The sequence below is a fragment of the Piliocolobus tephrosceles genome, chromosome 5 (genome assembly GCF_002776525.5).
Source record: "Piliocolobus tephrosceles isolate RC106 chromosome 5, ASM277652v3, whole genome shotgun sequence".
Classification (NCBI taxonomy): Eukaryota; Metazoa; Chordata; class Mammalia; order Primates; family Cercopithecidae; genus Piliocolobus; species Piliocolobus tephrosceles.
In genome coordinates this window covers 50,019,636-50,042,522 of record NC_045438.1, presented here as the reverse complement: position 1 = coordinate 50,042,522, position 22,887 = coordinate 50,019,636, and the positions used below count along the sequence as shown (strand labels likewise).

Below are 22,887 nucleotides of genomic sequence, written 5' to 3'. Positions count from 1 at the left end.
GAGGCGCAAACTTTAAGTCACCCCCCCTCCATTTAATTGCTTTCTTCCTTTCCTTTTTTTTTTTCTTAAAAAAAAAAAAAACAAAACCCAAAGCATAACTACTTTTGCAGCTGAACGTGACTGTGGCGTGCAGGAAGTGGAGCATTGGCATGAAGTGGCTCCTAGTGGCTGCGTGGTGCACGCCAGCTGCCCTCCTCTGACTCCACTGGTACCTGGGGGCCTGACCTCACTGGTGGGAGAACGTTGGTGTGAAGGCTGCTGGTGACTGGGCCAGCATCCATTGTGAAGACCGGAGGGACACACCCTGCTGGTGAGTGCATGTCCCCTGGCTGTCAGTCAGTGTGGCCAACACCACGCAGACTTGAGTCCAGGGGTGGAGGAGAGAGGCTGGAACCCTGGGGCAGGGGCGGGAGGAGGGCTGTTAGAGAGCAGTCCTGGGGGAGTGTGACCCTGAACAATCTGATTTCTCACACTCTAAATTATTTTAAGTGCCAAATAAAAAATAAGATAACCCTTTTTAATTTCATTTAGGTGAAATCCTTGGTCATTTTAGTAAAATTGTGCTTAATTTCCAGATGAGTTTTTTGGGGGAAAGATTAAACAGAGGAAGCTCTTCAGTTTCAGTAAAACCTCCTTCAGATCCGCTGTGGCCTTTGAAGATATTTACATGTTAGGAAATCAGAAAGAGTAGAACTCTCAGGCACATTTGAGCCCTGTCACCATGCTCATGAGAGCATCTTTTAGACTAGTTATCATCTACGGGAAGCCTAGTTTCCAGGCTGAATGCAGTCAGGAACTCTTGGTAGTGTCTCTTACAGAGGATGCCTCTGTGGGCTTCATGAAGGCTAATGAGGAAACTGAACTAAATCTTAATCTGACTGCAGTGAAGGCAAATTCCCTGCTTCCATAAGAAACCTCAGCTGTGGCCCCCAAGATTATGAGCTTTTCTCTAAGGCCAGGCGATACCAATCATGGGGTGCCCATCCCTGACACATGAACAGGCTGGGGTGTGGACTACGGTACAGTTACTCCGGGATGTGGATCCGGGCTTAAATACTTGTGTGTCCACCTTAGAGAAACCATCACAGTGCACAAGAGCAGGGGACAAGTTTGAGAAAGCAAAAGGCCAGGCCAGCACTCTTACGTTCACAGCAACATCACTCACAGAGGCCCAGAGGCAGAGACAACCCAAGTATCCACGGAAGGGTGAATAGATAAACATGATGTGGTGTATACATACAAAGGAATGTTATTCAGCCTTAGAAACAAGAGAAATTGGGTGGCTCAAGCCTGTAATCCTAGCACTTTGGGAGGCCGAGACGGGCGGATCACAAGGTCAGGAGATCGAGACCACCCTGGCTAATACGGTGAAACCCTGTCTCTACTAAAGAATACAAAAAACTAGCCGGGCGACGAGGCGGGCGTCTGTAGTCCCAGCTACTTGGGAGGCGGAGGCAGGAGAATGGCGTAAACCTGGGAGGCGGAGCTTGCAGTGAGCTGAGATCTGGCCACCGCACTCCAGCCTGGGCGAGAGAGCCAGACTCCGTCTCAAAAAAAAAAAAAAAAAAGAAAGAAACAAGAGAAATTGGCTGGGAGTGGTGGCTCACACCTGTAATTCCAGCACTTTGTGGGGCCAGGGAGGGAGCATCCCTTGAGGCCAGGGGTTTGAGACCAGCCTGGGCAACTTATTTAGACCCCTGTCTCTAAAAAAAATAAAAAAAAAAAAACCCCGCCAGGCATGGGGGTGTGTGCTTGTAGTTCCAGCTACTCAGAAGGCTGAGGTGGGAGGATTGCTTGAGCCCGGGAGTTTGTATTGAAGATACAATGCTGAGTAAAATAAGCCGGTGACAAAAGGACAAATACTGTACGGTTCCACTCCTAAGAGCTGCCTAGAATCATATTTATTGAGACAGAACGTACAAAGGTGGGTGCCGGGGGCTGGGGATGGGAAATGGGAAGTTACTGTTTAATGAGCAGAGAGTTTCAGTTTTGCAGGCTGAAAAGAGATCTGGAGCTGGACGGTGGTGATGGTTGCACAGCAGTCTGAGTGTGCTCCATGCTACTGATCTGTGCCCTTACGATAGTTACAATGGTATATTTTATGTTACATATAATTTACCACAATTTAAAGAAAATTTTTAAAAAGTACAAATTCCCTTAAAAAAAAAAAAAAAAAAAAAGGCCAGGCGAGAAACACTAGTCCCATGAACCACAGTCTTTGCCTCTCTGTGACTTCCTCAAAATCTAACTGACAGCTCCACTGAGGGCCTCTAGCTCTGAGCTGAACCAGAAACTTTTCGCTTGGCCCCTGTGGAGAAGCTCAGGGCAGGAAACTTTCTCTTCACCCTGGTGGCTGAGTTCTGGAGGCCATAATGTCGTGGATTTCTGTGGAGCTGGCAGAGGTGACCCGGGAACAGACTTGGGGGGCAGGGGCGAGGTGTTGAGTGTGCTGGTCTTGGGACTGGGGTGGCTGTGGCCTGCTCCATGGTGCCTCATGGTGGCCAGTGGCCTTTGGGTGGCACCTGAGCAGCCCTGGGCAGTGCCTTCTGGCCTCGGCGAATCGCCACCTTTGGGAGTCTGCTCTCCCCTATTTACAGTAGGGGCCTGGGTATGTCACCAAAGCCGCTCTTTGCCTCAGTTTCCTCCCCTGCACTGGGAGTAATAAGGTGGTTCCCAGGACACTGAGGTTCCCACAGATGTGATAATATACAAGGAAGCCTCCATGGGAGCTGCCACTTCTCCCCCACCCTCCTTCTCTCCTCTTTGTTTTTCTTTTCCTCAAGGCCCTTCTAGTCAGAGGCTGCAGACTAGAACCTGGGACCCCTCCCTTGGATCGACTGATTCTAGAATGGACAGATCTGATCTGTTCCAGCCACGGGGCCCCTGCTCTTCCAGGCCGCCCGAACCCACCCCAGGGGCCCGCTCTGACCACAGGAAGCTGCTCCTGTGACCTCCCAGGGCCTTGCGGGGCCACTTGGAGGATTTTCTAAGTGTTGTCGCTAATCATCTGGACAGCGTGTGACTTCCAGTCAGGATGGAGGAAGGAAACTGAAATGAAGTCGTTCAGACTTTCAGGTCTTCAAAATAGGAAGGAAGAAATGAGTCGCGGCTGGCAGTCGCGGCTGCAGCTCAAGACCATCATGTCCTGGGGGAAGGCTGTGGCCCCGAGACCCAGGGGGCTCCTAGGAGCAGCACCTCACCCTCACCCCTGCTTCTTCCGTATTTAGAAGTTTTAAAAAGGAACCAAGTTGATTCTAAAGTCTCAAGGGAGAAAAAAGCCTCTGAAGTAGATGCGGTCTTTCAGTTAGTTTAGTGTGAAAACAGCTCTCCTGGCCACGCTTGCCCCTCAGTCTCCTCAGAAAACGGGCTATGGGCTGTGGCCTGAGGGCCCCTAGGGGAGCTGCCCCCCACTTTGGCCCGGGCGGCTCTCCCTGCGCCCCCCAGGCGAAAGCCCCCAGTGTTTTCGTTTTGGAAACGTTCATGTTTCTGTCACATGGAGTGCAAGGACTTTCCTCAGAGCCGTTCCTTGGTAACAGAAGAGAAGTCACCTGACCCAGGTAACAAGATGCTGCCTGTGTCCTGACCACAACTCAAAACGACAAATTATTTTCGTCACTGCCAATCGTCTCCGCCATTTTACTAGCCATGCAGCCTTTACTTTCCAAGCCTCAGTTTCCTCACCAGCGGGAAGGGAACACTTGTATCTACCCCATCTTCCCACCAGGGATAACAGGAAGGCCTTGGATACAAAGGTTGAGCCACGGCCGGGAGCGTGGTTCACATCTGTAATCCCAGCACTTTGGGAGGCTGAGGCGGGTGGATCATTTGAGGTCAGGAGTTCGAGACCAGCTTGACCTACATAGTGAAACCCCATGTCTACTAAAATACAAAAATTAGTTGGGCATGATGGCACGTGCCTGTAGTTCCAGCTACTCGGGAGGCTGAGACAGGAAAATCACTTGATAATCAGAAGGCAGAGGTTGCAGTGAGCCGTGAGCCGAGGTCGCACCATTGCACTCCAGCCTAGGCAACAGAGCAAGACTCTCTCTCAAAAAAAAAAAAAAAAAAAGCTGAGCCACAGGAAGTGAACTTTTCTGTTCTTGTCGCCTGTTCCTTTCTTCTGTTCCTTTCTCTCTCTTAGTTCTCACCCTCTTTTCTTTCTTCCACATATCCTCCCTCTTCCCTTCTTTCTTTTTCTTCCAAATTAAAACAAATGTCACAGTGCCTGTGTGGGGAGGGATGGAGGTGGCCGGGGCTGTCAGGGGTGGGAAGGCTTCTGAGAGGTGTGGCAGTGGGGTTTGCCTGTGAGGTAGATGTTCTGGGTGAGGGAAGAGCCTGACTGGAGGCCTTCTGGGCTCAGTGAGTGGCCCTGGTGTGAGGCTGGTCTGCCAGGCTGGGTGAGTGTCCTCTTCCTTTATGGAGTCTGGGCCGCAGGTGGACCTCAGCTGAGGGGACAACCATCCTGAGAGAGAAGGACTGGTCACCAGTCAGGGAGGAGGTGAGGCTGGGCTGGAGACAGGTGACCAAGAGCCTGGAGGGTGCGTTGGGCCCGGCGGTGATGATGGTGTGGAGTGTGACATGGCCCTTCTTCCTGCTTGGAAAAGCCAGTTTCTCTCCAGCAGTTCCTTGGCCTTCCCTGTCCCTCAAAAGAAGATGAGACCTTCCTCACCCGTATTATTATTATTATTTTTTGAGACAGAATTAATTTCACTCTTGTTGCCCAGGCTGGAGTACAGTGGCACAATCTTGGCTCACCGCAATCTCCACCTCCTGGGTACAAGTGATTCTCCTGCCTCAGCCTCCCGAGTAGCTGGAATTACAGGCACGTGCCACCATGCCCGGCTAATTTTGTATTTTTAGTAGAGACAGGGTTTCTCCATGTTGGTCAGGCTGGTCTCGAACTCCCAACCTCATCCTCACCTGTATTTTGATAGCACATTTTTCTTTTTCTTTCTTATTTTGTTTTATTTTTTTGAGACAGGGTCTCACTCTGCTGCCCAGGCTGGAGTGCAGTGGCACAATCATGGCTCACTGAAACCTTAAACTCTAGGCTCAATCCTCCCACTTCAGCCTCCTGAGTAGCTGAGACTACAGGTGTGAGCCAACACACCCAGCTAATTTTTTTTGTATTTTTTGTCGAGTCGGGTTTTGCCATGTTGCCCAGGCTGGTCTTGAACTCCTGGGTCAAGTGATTCGCTCACCTTGGCCTCCCAAAGGGCTGGGATTACAGTGATGAGCCACTGTGCCCAGGCTCCAACTTTTATTTTAGGTTCAAGGAAACGTGTGCAGGTTTGTTACATGGGTAAATTACATGTGGTGGGAGTTGGGTGTATAGATTATTTTGTTACTCAGGTAATGAGTTTAGTACCTGATAGGTGGTTTTTCAATCCTTGCCCTCCTCCAACCCTCCGACCTTAAGTAGGTTCTGGTATCTTTTTTTTTTTTTTTTTGAGACAGAGATTCAAGCTTATTGCCCAGGCTGGAGCGCAATGGTATGATCTCAGCTCACCGCAAGCCCCACCTTCCTGGTTCAAGCAATTCTCCTGCCTCAGCCTCCCGAGCAGCTGGGGTTACAGGCATGCGCCACCACACCCGGCTCATTTTGTATTTTTAGTAGAGACAGGGTTTCTCCATGTTGGTCAGGCTGGTCTGCTTCGGCTTCCCAAAGTTCTGGGATTACAGGAATAAGCCACTGGGCCCGGTCAGTTCTGGTATCTATGTTCTCTTCTTTGTGTCTCTTTGTTCTCTTCTTTGTTCTCTTCTTTGTGTCCACGTGTACTCCGTGTTTCACTCCCACTTATAAGTGAGAACGTGTGCTATTTGGTTTTCTGTTTCTGCATTAATTCATCTAGGATAATGGCCTCCAGCTCCATCCATATTGCTGCAAAGGACATGATTTTGTTTTTTATGTCTGCATGGTGTTCCATGATGTATATGTACCACATTTGAAAGCACATTTTTCTAATTGAATGTACGTGCTTATCTTCATGGTTTACGGCTCATTGTTAACGTTTTTTGTCTGTTTTATTGAACTGATTGTGAATGAGTTGACATTGGATTGTCTTATTTTGTTTTCATAGAGCTGGGGTGCAGCACAGTGCTGGTGTTGAGTTGTTGAGTAGCAAATGTTTGTTACACAAAGGAGTGAATGAGGTAGGGTGATGGTGGTGTGAGTGTGAAGGGGAGTGTGGTTATGGAAAATGTCCAGGAAGTAGAATTATTGGCCAATGGGATGTAGAGGTGAGGAAAAGAGAGGAGTGAAAGGGCACGTCGAGATTTCTTCTTTGGGCCTCTGGGAGATGCCATTCAATAAGATTGGGAGCCCAAGGAAAAAAATATTTGAGGAGACAAGATAACTTTAGCTTTGGACATTTAGTTTTAAAAATCTATTAGGGCATTGTGGCACACACCTGTGGTCCTGGATACTTAAAGGTAGGCTAAGGTGGGAGGATCACTTGAGCCCAGGAGTTCAAGTCCAGCTTGGGCAACATAGTAAGACCCTATCTCTAAAAATTAAAAAAAAAAATCCATTAAACTCCTCAGATATACTAGGCATCATGCTGGTGCTGGTGATTCTGAGGCAATAGGTCAGGATACCTGAGTAATTCAGCGTCTTGAGAAACAGAAGAATGACAATTCACTGTGTTATAAGACAGGTGTGAGCAAAGTGCTGTGGTAGATGAGATGGCCAAGCTGCTCGTTCTGTCTGAAGGAGCAGGGATGACAGCTCTGAATAACATCTGAGCTGAATCTTGATGTCTTCCAAGACAAAGAGAGCCTTCCAGGTAGAGAGGAAAACATATACAGAAACACAGTGCTGAGAACATCCTGTTTTTTTGTTTGTTTTTTTAAGTTTAGTTTTATTTTTTAAGAGATAGGATCTTGCTCTGTCACCCAGGCTGGGGTGCAGTGGCGTGATCACAGCTCACTGCAGCTTTGACTTCCTGGGGTCAAGTAATCCTCCTGTCTCAGCCTCCTGAGTGACTGGGATTTCAGGCACACACCAACATGCCCAGATAATTTTTAACATTTTTTGTTTTTTAGAGATGGGGTCTCACTATGTTGTCCAGGCTATTTTTGAACTCCTGGCCTCAGGCAATCTTCCCACCTCGGCATCCCAAAGTGCTGGGATTACAGGCACGAGCCACTATGCTTGGTGTGAGAACATTCTGGAATGCCTAGGGAGCAGGGAAACGTTCAGCATGGCTCTAGAGAAGGGGTCAGGTGTGCCAGGGGTGGGCAGTGAGGTGGACGATATCAGGGCTGCTTTGTGACAAGCTCATCAGCCTGCCTAGGAATTTGGTGTATTTCTTGTAGCCAATGAGGAGATTTCCGAGCAGGTGGCGAACATGATCAGACTCGTTTTAGAAATAAAACGCTGGCTACAGGTCAGATGGAGGCTGTTACAGTTGTCAGGTGTGGGGTGAAGACGGCAGGACTGAGGTGTGGGTGGGGCAGAGGACAGTAGGAGATAGATTTGAGAGGGCCAGACTGAGGGAGTAAAGACACTGGATGTTCTGTACTGGGGCCCTGGGTGAAGGAGGGCATGTCTATAGGTCACCTACATGGAGTCAGCTATGTGGAAATACCTGTTGGAACAGCTCTAGATTTAAGAATAAACTTTTTAATTTCAGAACCCCTTTATACTCTTAAAAATTATTAAGAGTCTTTGTTTATGTGGGTTCTATCTATCGCTGAATACGTACTTTATTAGAAATGAAAACAAAGAGCTTAAAAAATTCATTTATTTCTACATAAATAATAAACCAGTTACACTGACATAAATGACATATTTTCATGAAAAGTAACTTTATTTTCCAAAACAAAAAAAAGTTAGTAGGAAGCCTGGCACTGATTCACATTTCTGCAAATCTCTTCAATGTCTGGGTTAACAGAAGACAGCTGGATTCTCATACTTGCTTCTGCATTCAAGCTGTTGCAGTGTCACACAACATGTAGTCTCTAGAATGTTCTGTTGTACACATAGGAGAGGATAAGAGTAAAGCACAGAAATTACATCTTAGCATTATTATAAAAATAGTGTTTTTTTGTTTGTTTGTTTTTTTGAGATGGAGTCTCACTCTGTTGTCCAGGCTGGAGTGCAGTGGCACGATCTCGGCTTACCACAACCTCCGCCTCCCAGGTTCAAGCAATTCTCCTGCCTCAGCCTCCCGAGTAGCCGAGACTACAGGTGTACACCACCATGCCCAGCTAATTTTTGCATTTTTAGTAGAGAGGGGGTTTCACTATATTGGCCAGGCTGGTCTCGAACTCCTGACCTCATGATCTGCCCGCCTTGGCCTCCCAAAATGTTGGGATTACAGGCATGAGCCCTGTGCCCGGCCTAAAAGTAGTTTTTACTTTGAAGATGCCCTGAAAAAATCTTGGAGTCCCCCAAGCTTCCCTAGACCACACCTTGGGAACCACTGAAGTAGTTACTTAGCAAATGTCTGTTGTGTGACAGCATTCTGAGTTCCCATAACATTTAAATAGCATGCACAACGTTTGTCTCACAGACTTATAACTGTGCCTGGTGTGCTCAGTGGGAGGTGTGAGCAAATCATGCAGCTGTGGGGCCCATCAGAATATAGGGGCTGGTGGAGAGTCTGGGTGGCACCCCAACACTGAAGGAGAGGGGACATAGCTGGACCGATTTAGGGAAAGAATGAGGCCAAGTTATACAGCCTAAGGGAACAGATAGTTTCAAGAAAGGGCAGTCCACAATTTTTTAATTTAAAATAACAGGTCAAGGAGTGGTTCCCAGTTTCAAAAACGGCAGAGAGGTGGCATAAGGCAAAGACTGTGAAGATGTTGCTGGAGTTGGCAGTTAGAAGGGGCTGGTGCCCCTGGGGTCAGTTTCATTATTTCACGTGGTACCTGCCATCAGTGGGCTGAGGTGGAGTGGGAGGTGAGCAGGTGGCCGCTGCGGCAGAGGCCTCTCTGTCCAGGGGACTGGCTGCGAAATGCCCTTCACTTGCCAGACCTTGCCATTGTTAGATCTGCTCTGGCTCCTGAACTCCTGGGACAGGCCTGCAGAGAATGCCAGGCCAAAGTGGGAACCTGGCTGAGAGATGTGATTGATGCAAAGAAGTCAAATAGGAGAAGAGGGACTGAAGGTCAGGAGCCTGTGATACTGAGATGAGGATGGTGTAGAAAGGTGGATGTGCCAGAATGTTCACTGAGCCTGATTTGTAACAGCGAAAAATGGAAAACAGACTTTCATCCTATGACACATGGTTAAACACTGAAGAACATATTCACTCATTCATTCATTCATTCATTCATTCATTCATTCATTCATTCACCAATCAACATGTATACGTTGAATTCAACCGTGTGAGTCACTGTCCTAAGTGCTGGGGATACAGTGAGCAGCAGAACAGGTAAACTGGCATGGAAAAATTTCTAAACTGCAATTCTATTCTATTCTATTCTATTCTATTCTATTCTATTCTATTCTATTCTATTCTATTCTGTTCTGTTCTGTTCTGTTCTGTTCTGTTCTGTTCCGTTCCGTTCCGTTCCATTCCATTCCATTCTGTTTTTATTTTTTAGACAGGGTCTCGCTCTGTCACCTGGGCTGAAATGCAGTGGTATGATCTCGGCTCACTGCAGCCTCAAACTCCTGGGCTCAAGAGATTTTACCGTCTCAGCCTCCTGAGTAGCTGGGACTACAGGCTAACGCCACCATGCTCAGCTAATTTTTTTATTTTTTTGTAGAATCAGGGTTTTGTCATGTTGCTGTGACTGGTCTCAAATTCCTAGGCTAAAGCGATCCACCTGCCTCGGCCCCTCAGAGTATTGGGATTACAGACATGAACCACCGCGCCCAGTCAAAAATGCATTTTTTTTTTTTTTTTGTTTGGAGAGATGGAGTCTCACTCTGTCACCCAGGTTGGAATGCAGTAGCACAATCTTGGCTCACTGCAGCCTTCGCCTTCCAGGTTCCAGCGATTCTCCTGCCTCAGCCTCCCAAGTAGTGGAGATTACAGGCATGTGCCACATGCCTGGCCAATTTTTATATTTTTAGTAGAGATGGGGTTTCGCCATGCTGGCCAGGCTGGTCTCGAACTCCCGACCTTGGGACCCACCTGCCTTGGTCCTCCAAAGTGCTGGAATTACAGGCGTGAGCCACTGTGCCCAGCCCCCAAAATGCATTTTTAATAATAAAAGTAAGTTGCTGAGCAATAAGTGTAATATGACACCATTTGTGTGAAACTAAAACAAAACAACTCTAAAACAATATTTGTGTTTATCTATTAGACATGCAAGTGAACTTATAGAGAAAGCACTAGAGGGATGCAGAAAAACAGTAGGGGAAGCGAGTGGGTTGGGGTTGCGCAGGAGAGACATCATGTATTTTATTCATCGTTGCTTGGAGTTTTCGCTTGTAGTAAATATGTTTTCATGATTATTTCTGTATTAAAAAATTTAATTTTTTGAATATATCGGTCTTTGCGGGTAGAAAAGAGGAGAGACCCAGGCTGTCTAGAGTGTTCCTATTGGTTTAGTTGTCTTCCTTTAGAAACCATCTATCAGGCTGCAACCCCCTTCCCAGGTCACCCCCCACCCCCTGGTGTAGGCCAGGACGTAGTGCCTGGCTGGGACGGATGAAATTTGGGGTAGGCCCTTTTTTTTTTGAGATGGAGTTTCACTCTTGTTGCTCAGGCTGGAGTGCAATGGTGTGATATTGGCTCACTGCAACCTCTGCCTCCCAGGTTCAAGCGATTCTTCTGCCTCAGCCTCCAGAGTAGCTGGGGTTACAGGCATGCGCCACCATGCCCGGCTAATTTTTGTATTTTTAGTACAGACGAGGTTTCACCATGTTGGCCAGGCTGGTCTCTATCTCCTGACTTCTTGATCTGCCTGCCTCAGCCTCTCAAAGTGCTGGAATGACAGGCGTGAGCCACTGTGCCCGGCCGGGGCAGGCCCTTCTATTGCAGAGATTCAGTGTGGTCTGAGTTAATCATTAGGGAAAGCTGTGCAGGGCACCAAGCAGAATTTGGGTGGGAGCACTACCTTTCTGGGAGTAGAATTCACCAGGGGGCACTTGGCCTTGGGTAAGCCAGGGGCCTCCGTTAGTCTGCTTGGTCCCAGAGCAAAGCACCATAGACTGGGGGCTTAAGGGAAATTCATCGTCTCATAGTTCTGGGGCCTGGAAGTTCAAGGTCAAGGTGCCTGCAGGGTTACTTTCTCCCTTCCCCATGAGTCTTCATATGGTGGTCCCTCCGTGTGTTCTGTGTTCAAATTTCTGCTTCTTATAAGGACACCAGTCATATTGGATGAGGGATCTCCTTTTAGAGGTCCTAGCTCTAAATACAGTCACACTCTGAGGCACTGGGGTGAGGAATTCACCATGGGAATTTTGGGAGGTCACTATTCAGCCCCCTACAGAGCCTGAGAAACAAGAAATCTGTGTTTGGCCTGTCCTGAGTGCTGGGTGCACACTCAGCCCCTGCAGCCCTGGTGTGTGGTCAGGGTTCCCTGCCAGGCAGTGTGGGGTGAAGGCCTCAGAGAGCGCACTGTGAAAGCAGCGTGATAGCTTCTGCAGCTCTGCAGCCACACTGAGCAACTGAAAGTCCCCAAGGGGACTGGGCTCCACCTGATTTCCTGACAGCTGGGCTGGGAGGGAGCCAGCGCAGGCATACCTTGCCCTTGCCCCAGTCTGCCCAGGAAACACCTGATGGATGCGTTTTTTTTCTCTTTAGCTCACGCCTGCAGGACTCTGAGAGGAGGATGCCTGGGGCAGGACCTGTGCCCGTTGCCGCTGGGCACAGCATGGAGCACCCCAGCAAGATGGAGTTCTTCCAGAAGCTGGGCTACGACCGGGAGGACGTGCTCCGGGTGCTGGGCAAGCTGGGAGAGGGCGCCCTGGTCAACGACGTGCTGCAGGAGCTTATCCGCACAGGCAGCCGCCCGGGGGCCCTGGAGCACTCGGCTGCACCCAGGCTAGTGCCTCGGGGCTCCTGTGGGGCCCTGGACTCTGCCCAGCGTGGCCCGGGGACAGCCCTGGAAGAGGACTTCGGAGACCTGGCCAGTTCTCTGCGACCCATAGTGATTGATGGCAGCAATGTGGCAATGAGGTAGTTTCCCTTCATCCTGTAGCTGGGGCTGGGGAGGCCCCTGTTCGCAGGAGCCCTGAGAACTGTCCCTCTTCTCTGTGATTTGGTCCAAAGAGCTCTGGGGCCAATGGATCAGGCTTTGAATCCCTGTGCCGTCTCTTAGTAGCTGTGTGGCATTAAGCAAGTCACTTAACCCCTCTGAGTCTCGTTTTCTCCATCTGTACAGTTGGGATAAAATCTCTGTAGAGGGTTTTTACGCACAAAATGCCTAGGATAGTGCCTGACACAGAGCAAGTGTTCAACAAGTGTAGCTGTTATTATCATAACCCAGAGGAAGAGCCTTCTTTTGGGGAAGGTGTGGTAATGAGGGAGGCACCCTGGGTCAAGTGTTGGCAGATGTGGCTTCTTGTTGGGAGTTTGTTCCTAACTGGCTGCGAGACTCTGGGAAAGCTGCAGGACTCATTTCCTCGTCTGTGAAAAAGGCCCACAAATATCTCTTCTACTCTCTCAAGATTATGAGCCACAGAGGGGCTAGTGTGCTTTGAAGTGTGCTGGAAGCCCTCTGCTGGGGTTGCTGGGGAGGCGGTGTTGCGGTTCCCCAGTTAAGTTTGAGAGATTTGTTTGTGGCCCCCTCAGCTGCAGATGCGGATGTGTGAACATTTGTGTGTTGGCATCTTTGTGGGTTTCGGAAATGCCAGCCTCATGCCCGAGTTGTTATCTGCCTGTCTTGGCTAAGCTCCTCTGTGACGGAATCTCTGCAGCCTCCCCCAATACCCTGCTGGGCGAAGTGGGGCATTGCTCAAACAAGTGGATTATTCTACCACTTGGCTTTGTTACAGCCGTGCAAAGGGCAGAGCCATGGGAAATGGTTTACTCACAGCTGTAAATATATGTGCTTCCCTTTTCAAAAGCTGAGTTACTCCCACCATAGGTGGGAATCCATAAAAGCAATTCTCCACAGTGCCGAATGTGTCAACAGAGCCTCCAAGAGTTTCTCCTGGGGATTTGGGCTCACCTTGGGTTTGGTGTTGCAGGACCTAGGTTTGCAATGGTTCAACCCAGACAGTCCAGCCTCAGGGGCTGTCCCTGCCCTTTTTGAGGTGTGTACTGAGGGTTTTTTTTTTTTTCAACTTTTGACCAGCTAAGTCTCCTTGGCATTGATGACATCAGCAGGCGATGGAGCCCTCTCTTTCTCCTGGGACTTAGGGGCTGGCCCAGGGGTTCTCTGTCACATTCTCACCCATGTCATGTATAGGCACCAGATAGGTAAACCTATGAAATCCTGCTCAATTTAAGATCTCTGGGAAGCTAAAAGGATTTTTAAGAATCCAGTAGGCTCTGAGGGTCCTAGAAAGTCTAGAAAGGGTTGTGAGAGGGACCTGACCTCTATATGCTCTGAGCAAGGAACCTCTCTCTCTGGCTTCCATAGAAAGAAGGCTTTGAATGCTTAAATCAAAGACCTTCCCAGCCCTAAGGCTGTATGAGTTCTGTGATTCCAAATCAAAAGAGCAGAGTGGCTGTAGGGTAAAAAGACTATTTCGGGGCAACAAGAAACATGCCTGATCTCCACAGAATCTCTTTGGGGACCAGGCATGTTTTAAAAATTGTTATAACAGGACAGTGGTGGAGGGTTTTGTTTTTATGGGAGTCTCTGTTGCTGCTTGGAGTCATTTTAAGCCACATCCTCTGTTTGCACATGACCGTAATGTGTCCTGGGTACACCCATTGATCCCCCACCTCTGCCCCTCACCTCCCATGATTGAAATCAGATTAATTTTCTCATGCTCAGTCTGTTTGGGTTGCACATCGAAACCCTTACTCAGACTTACTACGAAGAATGTGTCAGAGCATAAATGTTTTCACACACTGGCTACCTCCAAAACCCCTAAGTTCCAGAGCACATGTACGTATGCTCTGTGTGTGTCATATATGGACACACACACACACAATGTGTCTACACACACACATATCCCCTCCCTTTGCCCTTGGATCCCAGTAGTTAGGGAAAAGAGACAAATGGCACAACCGCCACCTGATCACGGGACTTAATTTGTTCCTTTTAAAGGCGAGTTCTGGGGAGAGTGGGGTGTGAGGTTCCACCCTATCCTCTGCCCCTTCTACAGTGACATCTGTTGTGTCCTCCAATGGGATTTTCAGCAGGACACACGTCCCCTGGGTCTGCCATATCCTTAGTCATGAAAGGTTCAAGCGGGTGCTGACCCATCACAGACAATGGGTGATTGAAACCCAAAGTGGTGTCTCATTGTTATCTGTTGACCTCAAAATTCAATTAACCTCAGAAACATGGTTTCTGAAAATTCCCTTTCACTGAAGTTTTGTAGTATTGCAGACATTGCCATTTTCCGTTTTTGAAGGCAATACTGCTTCATGCACTGTCTGGCCTTGCAGTGGTGGGGAGGGGCTTAAAGACCGAATGGGACACCTGTTCTTCCCTCCTTGAGCGGATGAGAAATGTGGCTCCTATTGGTGGGAATGTTCTTCAGTGTGCCTGTTCCTGGCTGTGGCTCTGTCCCCTGGAAATGTCCTTCTGAAAATCCTAGAGGAGAGTCTTTTTATTTTTTCCAGTTTCTAGAGACTGCATTCATCAGCTCACGGCCCCTTCTATCTTCAAAGCCAGCAATGGCCTGAAATGATGATATACACAACGTGGCATGTCTATGTACATATATGTGTTTCTCTGGGGGAAAGATTTATAGCTTTCAATAGATACTTAAAAGGCCTGTCACCCCCAAAATATGACAACCCACTGACATAGAATGAGAAATTACAGATAATACTATGCTTTATGGCCAGGGATGTACTTTTCCTCTGCCTTTCGGGAGGCACTAGGCCATGTGTCCCCCTGTTAGCACAGAGAATATTAGACACCCCAAAGCATAGGCGGGCTCTGGCTGCAGTTGACAAGCCCTGGACTTGTCAGCTGCAGACAGGAGGTATGAGGCCCCACTCCCTCCACAGGGGCCCTCTGCAGGGCAGGTGCCTAGGATGCCCTCAGAGTGCCACATGTGCCTCAAATAGTAGCTCTCATGGACTAGCAGCCCAAAGACTGATTTCTGAGTGCAGTCTCCATACCTTCAAGGTAGGGCCGTGTGTGTGTTTCTGTGAGAAAGAGAGGGACATCAGCTTGGATTATTCAGCTGAATATCTGAGTCCATAGATACCTCGCCTTAAGAATAATGTCCGGCAACTTTTTAAAAAGAAGGTATCTTTCATTGAAAGCATGTTCAAAACGGCATCATGGCGTGTGGGAAGAGCATGAATTCTCGCGAGCCAACAGTTGCAGCATTTTCTTGCCTAGGGCAGGCAGACTCACAAGTGCCCAGCCTGTTTTACATTCTGTAGGCAAATCTAGAAAAGGTGGGATTTGAAGTGCAAGCTTAGGGGGAAATCACCTGATAATTTCACATCCTCTTACTGCCCCAAAGTAGGGTTTCATGTAAATGTGTCCTCATTTTGGAGTGCACAGGGCTTTTTGCTTTGGCTGTTGTTTACATTTTTATACTCTCAGGACACTCTGCAGGCTCTGGTTTGTGCTGGAGTAAGGGATCTCCAAGGAAGAGACAGATCAGGCTTGAAATCATACCTCTCAGTTTTCATCATGACCCTCTCAGTGGGTTCCCAGCAGGCAAGAAAGATAATGGTGGGGTTTATGACAGGGCTGGGGGTCAGACCTGAATCTGTTCTGTCCGACTTTAGCCTTGGGCTCCTTCCTGTCTGCACCCATTTCTTGTAAGATGAAAGCTCCCGGAGCAGCCCCTGCTCACCCTCTCTTTCCCCTGTCTTGAGCTGGGGAGAGATCTCCTGGTGAGGTCAGGGTGTTTACATTTGAACCCCCAATGAGAAACAGAGTTGGCAACAGCAGCTTCCCTTCACATCTCAGACCCCTGAGGAATCATTCCTCCTCTCTTTCCTCCTGCCCACAGCCACAACCTTCCTCCACATGTGACTGCTTTGGGAACCGCTAGCCTTTGCAGGAATTTCTTGGCAATAGTCAAAGATGCAGTGGTGTACAATTGGATTGTCTAGTTACTGAAATTGGCTGGCACTCTGATTGCAGTTACCCCACGCACAGTTGTCAGGCAGGCAAAATTTGCCTTAGGTGCCAACCCACTTCCTATTTGTACCTTCGGTTATTCAAAACTCCCAGCTCTGGCAGGGTGTAGCGGCTCATGCCTGTAATCGCAGCACTTTGGGAGGCCGAAGCGGGCGGATCAACTGAGGTCAGGAGTTTGAGACCAGCCTGAACAACATGGCGAAACCCTCTCTACTAAAAATACAAAATTAGCTGGGCGTGGTGGTGCATCCCAGCTACTCGGGAGGCTGAGGCAGGAGAATCGCTTGAACCTGGGAGGTAGAGGTTGCGGTGAGCTGAGATTGCGCCATTGCACTCCAGTCTGGGCAACAAGAACAAAACTCTGTCTCAAAAACAAACAAAAAACAAAAACAAAACTCCCAGCTCCTGTCTCCTTTTCCCAGGGCCTGGCTCTTGGCTTGCTGCCTGATGAGCTGGTTCACAGTACTGGTTAACAAAGGCATGAGGTGCCTTTTTTAAGCACGAGCATTTAAACTGTGGGTTACTATTGTTCCAAAGGAGCTGCCATCTGGATCCTGGGGTATAGATGGAGTTGGGGGGAATCAGTGGTCTTCGGGAGACTAGGGAGGAAGAGTTTGCAGCCTAAGGGGTCAGGTTTTGAGGGCTGCCCCTAGATCAGAGAGTTGGACACATTGTTTTGCTTCAGTTTCCTCAAGGGTAAAATGGGGACAGGGTAACTTCCTCAAGGGCTTGTGGTAATGATTAAATGAGGCAAAAAGTGCAAAGTGCCCCGGCAGACAGAACCCTCTACAGATCTTAAAAATGAGTTCCAAGGCCAGGTGCAGTGGCTCATGCCTGTAATCTCAGCACTTCGGGAGGCCAACGTTGGAGGATCATCTGGGGCCAGGAGTTCAAGACCAGCCTGGGCAACATAGCCAGACCTTATCTCTACAACAAATTTCTAAAATTAGCCAGGTATGGCAGTGTGCACCTGTAGTCCCAGCGACTTGGGAGGCTGAGGTGGGAGGATTGCTTGAGCCTGAGAGGTCGAGGCTACAGTAAGCCATGATTGTACCACTGCACTCCAGCCTGGGTAACAGAGCGAGACTCCATTTCTTAAAAAAAAAAAAAAAAAAAAAAGAGCTCCAAGAAGCAGGGGTGATGTCTCTTCTTAGCACGAGTGCAGAGCCTTGTAGTAGCTATTCAGGAATTGCGCTGAGTCTGTGAAGGAACGCGTAGACGAGTGGATGCCTTCGGTGTGTGCATTCCTGTCTGTGTGCTGGGGAGTGGGCTCCCAGGGAGACTGACAGCTCTGCCAGGGTACAGGTTCCCTTCCTCTCTCTCACCACCGAACGCTGCCTCCTACACCCACCAAAGGTGTCGGAGATGACTTGTGAATGGTTAAACGCAAATATGTAAGGAGACCCTGAAAAGAGACCAGCAAGTAAGAAACAGTTTTTTTTTTTTTTTTTTTTTTTTTTTTTGACATGGAGTCTCGCTCTGTCACCCAGGCTAGAGTGTAGTGGCTTGATCTCGGCTCACTGAAACCTCTGCCTCCCGGGTTCAAGCAATTTTCCTGCCGCAACTTCCTGAGTAACTGGGATTACAGGCATGCGCCACCATGCCTGGCTAATTTTTGTATTTTTAGTAGAGACGGGGTTTCACTGTGTTGGTCAGGCTGGTCTTGAACTCCTGAGCTTGTGATCCTCCCGCCTCAGCCTCCCAAAGTGCTGGGATTACAGGTGTGAGCCATTGCGTCTGGCCAAGAAACAACTTTTAAAATAATTGTGGTGGGCCGGGCGCGGTGGCTCAAGCCTGTAATCCCAGCACTTTGGGAGGCCGAGACGGGAGGATCACGAGGTCAGGAGATCGAGACCATCCTGGCTAACATGGTGAAACCCCGTCTCTACTAAAAAAATACAAAAATCTAGCTGGGCTAGGTGGCGGGCGCCTGTAGTCCCAGCTACTCATGAGGCTGAGGCAGGAGAATGGCGGGAACCTGGGAGGCGGAGCTTGCAGTGGGCTGAGATCCGGCCACTGCACTCCAGCCTGGGTGATAGAGCGAGACTCCGTCTCAACAAAACAAAAACAAAACAACAACAAAAAAATTGTGGTGGTGCTATTTTCCCTTGAGAATTAACTGAGGGTGGACTTGACTACACTGAAGAGATGCACATGTCTCAGGGGTGACGTGGGGGAGGGTGTCATCAATTGTTCACTTTACTGCTTCAGGGACACAGAGAATGGACCTCATTTTCTATGACGGGCACGATCTCTTCCCCTCTTCTTTAGGTGTGTGTGGGGGGTACATCTTACATTTGCCAGTGTACATCAGGTGGGGCCTCCGTTTCTTCTGTCTCCTGTGGTTCCTATCCACCCCCTCCTGTCTCAGATGGCCTCTGGGGCCTTTGAGATCTGGTATTGGCTGGAAAAGGGGTCTGGGACCCTCACTGGGTTCTGCTGCACAGTGGCTGGGCTGGCCTGGCCTCTAAACAGGGAACATGGAAGTGGCCTTCTGGGAGCCATACTGGCTTAAAGTGCTGTCTGCTCACTGGCACCAGCTTGTCCATCCCCAGACAGTCCACTAGGCCTGGGGGCACGTGAGGGATGGGGTGTTGCTTCAGACTCACCTCTCCAGCCATGTTCCTCCAAGGCAGCCCTACAGAAACCAGGTTTCTCTGAGGGGCTTGCAACCTGCCTGGGCTGTGCTGAAAAACAAAGGTTCAGCCTTTGGTTCAGCCTCTTGTTCACACAGTCTCGATGTTTCTCCATCTCCCCCTCCTGTATGGCTGGGCTGGGTAGAGCTGGAGTGGGGGTGCGGGGTGAGGACCTCCTCCTCCTTCCATCTTCCCTCTTTTTCAACTTCTGCTGGGCTGGAAGGTACCAGCGATCTGCTTCCTCTTCTTTTTTTTTTTTTTTTCCAGATGGAGTCTCGTTGTCGCCCAGGCTGGAGTGCAGTGGTGCGATATCAGCTCACTGCGACCTCCGCCTCCCAGGTTCAAGCGATTCTCCTGCCTCAGCCTCCCGAATAGCCGGGACTACATGTGCATGCCATCACACCCAGCTAATTTTTTTGTATTTTTAGTAGAGACAAGTTTCACCGTGTTAGCCAGGATGGTCTTGATCTCCTGACCTCGTGATCCTGTCTCCTTGGCCTCCCAAAGTGCTGGGATTACAGGCGTGAGCAACTGCGCTCGGCCTTCCTCTTCCTTTTGACCACAGATATCCCAGTTGATGTTTTCTCCTCACTGTACAAGCCTCAGAGTTCAGCCTCAATAGTGAAAGGGATATTTATCTTTTTTTTTTTTTGAGACAGAATGTTGCACTGTCACCCATGCTTGAGTGTAGTGACCCGATTTCGGCTCTCTGCAACCTCTGCCTCCTGGGCTCATGAGATTCTCCAGCCTCAGCCTCTCCAGTAGCTGGGATTACAAGCGTGTGCTGCCACATCCAGCTAGTTTTTGTATGTTTAGTAAAGACGAGGTTTCACCATGTTGGCCAGGCTGGTCTTGAACTCCTGACCTCAGGTGATCCGCCCACCTTGGCCTCCCAAAGTGCTAGGATTACAGGCATGAGCGTCCTTTTTCTTTTATAAACTTGTGACTATCCTAATCTCCCCTGAGAAAATAGCAGGAAAGGTCACATACGAGAGAGAGCATAGCAATGCGAATTCAAAATGTCATCCTTGTCTGCATATGGGTTGGCTGCCAGGCTTCTAGGAAGAGGGCATGAGTGGCGTGGTGGTCCTTGGCTCTCTAAGAACTTATCCTTGCCTCTCCCTTTACACCTGTTGCCCAGGCTCATTCCTCGTGCTCCAGCCCCACTCTTGTCTTTCTGATCCTTAGACCATATCAGTCATGCCTATGTTTGGATCTTTCCAGTCAGCTCTTCCCTTTGCTTCGGCTTCTCCTCTAGCTGCTTCTCAGCTGAGTTTCTTCTCAGCCATTCGTTTATTCAACAGCTTTTAAATTGGGTCATTACAATTATTAGGCACAATGCTGGGCACTGAGAGTTGCGTGGTGAGCAAGAGGAGCTCATGGTTTAAAGAAGGGAGACCCCAGCCATCCCCTGGATGGGTGCGAATGTTCCCCAGTGCCAGGAAGGAGCGGGAGGGTGCATTGAGAGCTCGTGAGACGGATCTGATGGAGTCTAGGGAGTAGCAGATGCATTCCTGAGGAAGTGAGGATGAAGCTGGGATCTGAAGGTGGAAGAGGAGGCAGAGTGATCTAATTTGAAGCCAGGCTCTGTCTTATCCATGGCTAAGTCCAATTGATTTTGCCTTCTCAATATCTCAAATCTATCCACTTGTCTCCCTCCAGCGAAACCCCACTGACCCCACTGACTGAGTCTGAGGGACATCTTCAGGTTTCACCAGTTACTTGGAGCAGCGTTTGGTGGCCCCTTTCCCTCCGCTCTCCTGATGCGCACCCTCTGGTTTTCTTCCTGCTTCTTAGATCCGTCCCTGCTGAGTCCCATGTGATATTGCCCCCCATCTACCTATAACCAGTTGTGAAGTCGCAGAGTTCCTCCAGGTCCAGCCCAGGCCGCTCACTTTCTCTCCAGGCGAGCAGGAAATTCTGTCCATGCTGTGGCCTCAGCTATTGCTTACACAGAGATGGCCTACAGCTTTAATCACTCAGGCATCTCCTCTGCACCATAGCTGTTTACTTAACATTTCCTCTAAGTGGAAATGTTAACAGCTTGATATGTGTCTAAAATAAAACTCATGATCTTTCCCTCTAGCCCTGTTCCCTTCCAGAATTCCTGGTGTCAGTGAATAGCCCACCATCCTGTTACACAAGCCAGAGATCTTGAGTCATCTTTGATGCCTTCTTCTCTGTCACTCCCATATCCAATCAGTCATTGAGTTCTGGAGATTTGACTTTCTAAATAAATATCTCTCAAGTTCACCTACTCTTCTCCCTCATCCACCACCACCAGCTTAGTCCAAGTCACCGTCAATTTTTGCTTTGTCGCCCAGGCTGGAGTGCAGCGGCACGATCTCGGTTCACTACAACATCCGACTCCTGGGTTCAAGCAATTCTCCTGCCTCAGCCCCCTGAGTAGCTGGGATTACAGGCACGCGCCACCACGCCCGGCTAATTTTTGTATTTTTAGTAGAGACAGGGTTTCACCATGTTAGCCAGGATGTTCTCGATCTCCTGACCTCGTGATCCTCCCGCCTCAGCCTCACAAAGTTCTAGGATTACAGGTGTGAGCCACCGCCCCCGGCCTCAGATTGGGCTTTTTGAATCATCACATCACATCACATCACATCACATCACATCACATCACATCACACCACACCACACCACATCACATCACATCACATCACATCACATCACATCACATCACATCACATCATCTACTTCAAATCTTAAAATCCTTCCATGGCTTTTTAATTCCTTTTAGGAGGAAGAAAGGAATCTTCCATAATGTCTGCAAGGTCCTGCCTGATCTCACACTCTCTCCTTATTGCTTCCACTGAAGTCTTCTGTGGAATTTGAGGGGCACTGGCCTCCTTGCTTGGACTTGGGAAACCCAATAACACATTTATGACCATCTCTCAGGGTGAGAGTGATTCTGTAGATGGCTACTCCTATCTGTCTTATGTTGATCTTTCTTAGCTTCAGTTAAAGAGAGGGTCTTGTCTGTTAGTCCTCAGAATGTATTCTCCTTGGAGCTGTATTAGTCAGGATTCTCTGGAGTGAAGAACTAATAGGCTAGATGTATATACGAAGGGGAGTTTATTAAGGAGTACTGACTCACACGATCACAAGGTGAAGTCCCACAACAGGTCAACTGCAAGCTGAGGAGCAAGGAAGCCAGTCCAAGTCCCAAAACCTCAAAAGTAGGGAAGCTGACAGTGCAGCCTTCAGTCTGGCCGAAGGCTGAAGAGCCCCTGGCAGACCACTGGTGTAAGTCCAAGAGTCCAAAAGCTGAAGAACTTGAAGTCTGATGTCGAGGGCAGGAAGCATCCAGCATTGGAGAAAAATGAAGGCCAGAAGACTCAGCAAGTCTGCTCATTCTGCTTTCTTCTGCCTGCTTTATTCTAGCCATGCTGACAGCTGATTAGAAGGTGCCCACCCAGATTGGGGGTGGGTCTGCCTCTTCCGGTTCACTGACTCAAATGTTAATCTCCTTTGGCAACACCCTCACAGACACACCCAGGAACAATACTTTGCATCCTTCAATCCAATCGAGTTGACACTCAGTATTAGCTATCACAGAGCCCAAGACCCCTCTACATACCTATCACACGCTATGTGGTTCTTGTTAATGGATATTATTTGTGAATGAAAGAATGAACTATCTTTAAAATGTAGATTTTTCCTGTGTGTGTATATGTGTGTGTTTTGTTTTGTTGTTGTTGTTATTGTTGAGACAAAGTCTCCCTCTGTTGCCCAGGCTGGAGTGCTGTGGTGGGACTGTGGCTCACTGAATCCTCCACCTTTCAGGTTCAAGTGATTCTCCTGCCCCAGCCTCCAGAGTAGCTGGGACTGCAGGTGCGCACCACTACACCTGGTTAATTTTTGTATTTTTCGTAGAGATGAGGTTTCACCATTTTGGCCAAGCTGTTCTCAAACTCCTGACCTCAAATGATCTGCCTGCCTTGGCCTCCCAAAGTGTTGGGATTACAGGTGTGAGCCACCGCTCCTGGCCTAAAATGTAGATTTTCCTGGTTCCCCCTTGATTATGAGACTGTGATCCAGGATATTCACAGGGAATCACTCTTAAGAACACTTGCAGTGTCTCTACAGATTTCTTTGT

General features: G+C 48.8%; 1 protein-coding gene across 4 annotated transcripts in view; it reads left to right on the top strand.

The window, feature by feature from the left end:
- The first annotated feature begins 69 nt into the window (after positions 1-69).
- ZC3H12D (zinc finger CCCH-type containing 12D) overlaps positions 70-22,887 on the top strand; it is a 35,691-nt gene continuing 12,873 nt past the window's right edge. Inside the window, exons 1-2 of one of the 4 annotated variants that reach the window (XM_023188417.1) lie at positions 70-310; positions 11,709-12,083. In XM_023188417.1, coding sequence (XP_023044185.1) covers positions 11,737-12,083 — 347 coding nt within the window. In that variant the 5' untranslated portion in view covers positions 70-310; positions 11,709-11,736. Of the gene's footprint in view, positions 311-1,741; positions 1,925-1,956; positions 2,403-5,648; positions 5,702-11,708; positions 12,084-22,887 lie in introns of those variants that run through there. The other 3 variants (XM_023188419.2, XM_023188418.1, XM_023188420.1) reach the window with 3 other exon arrangements.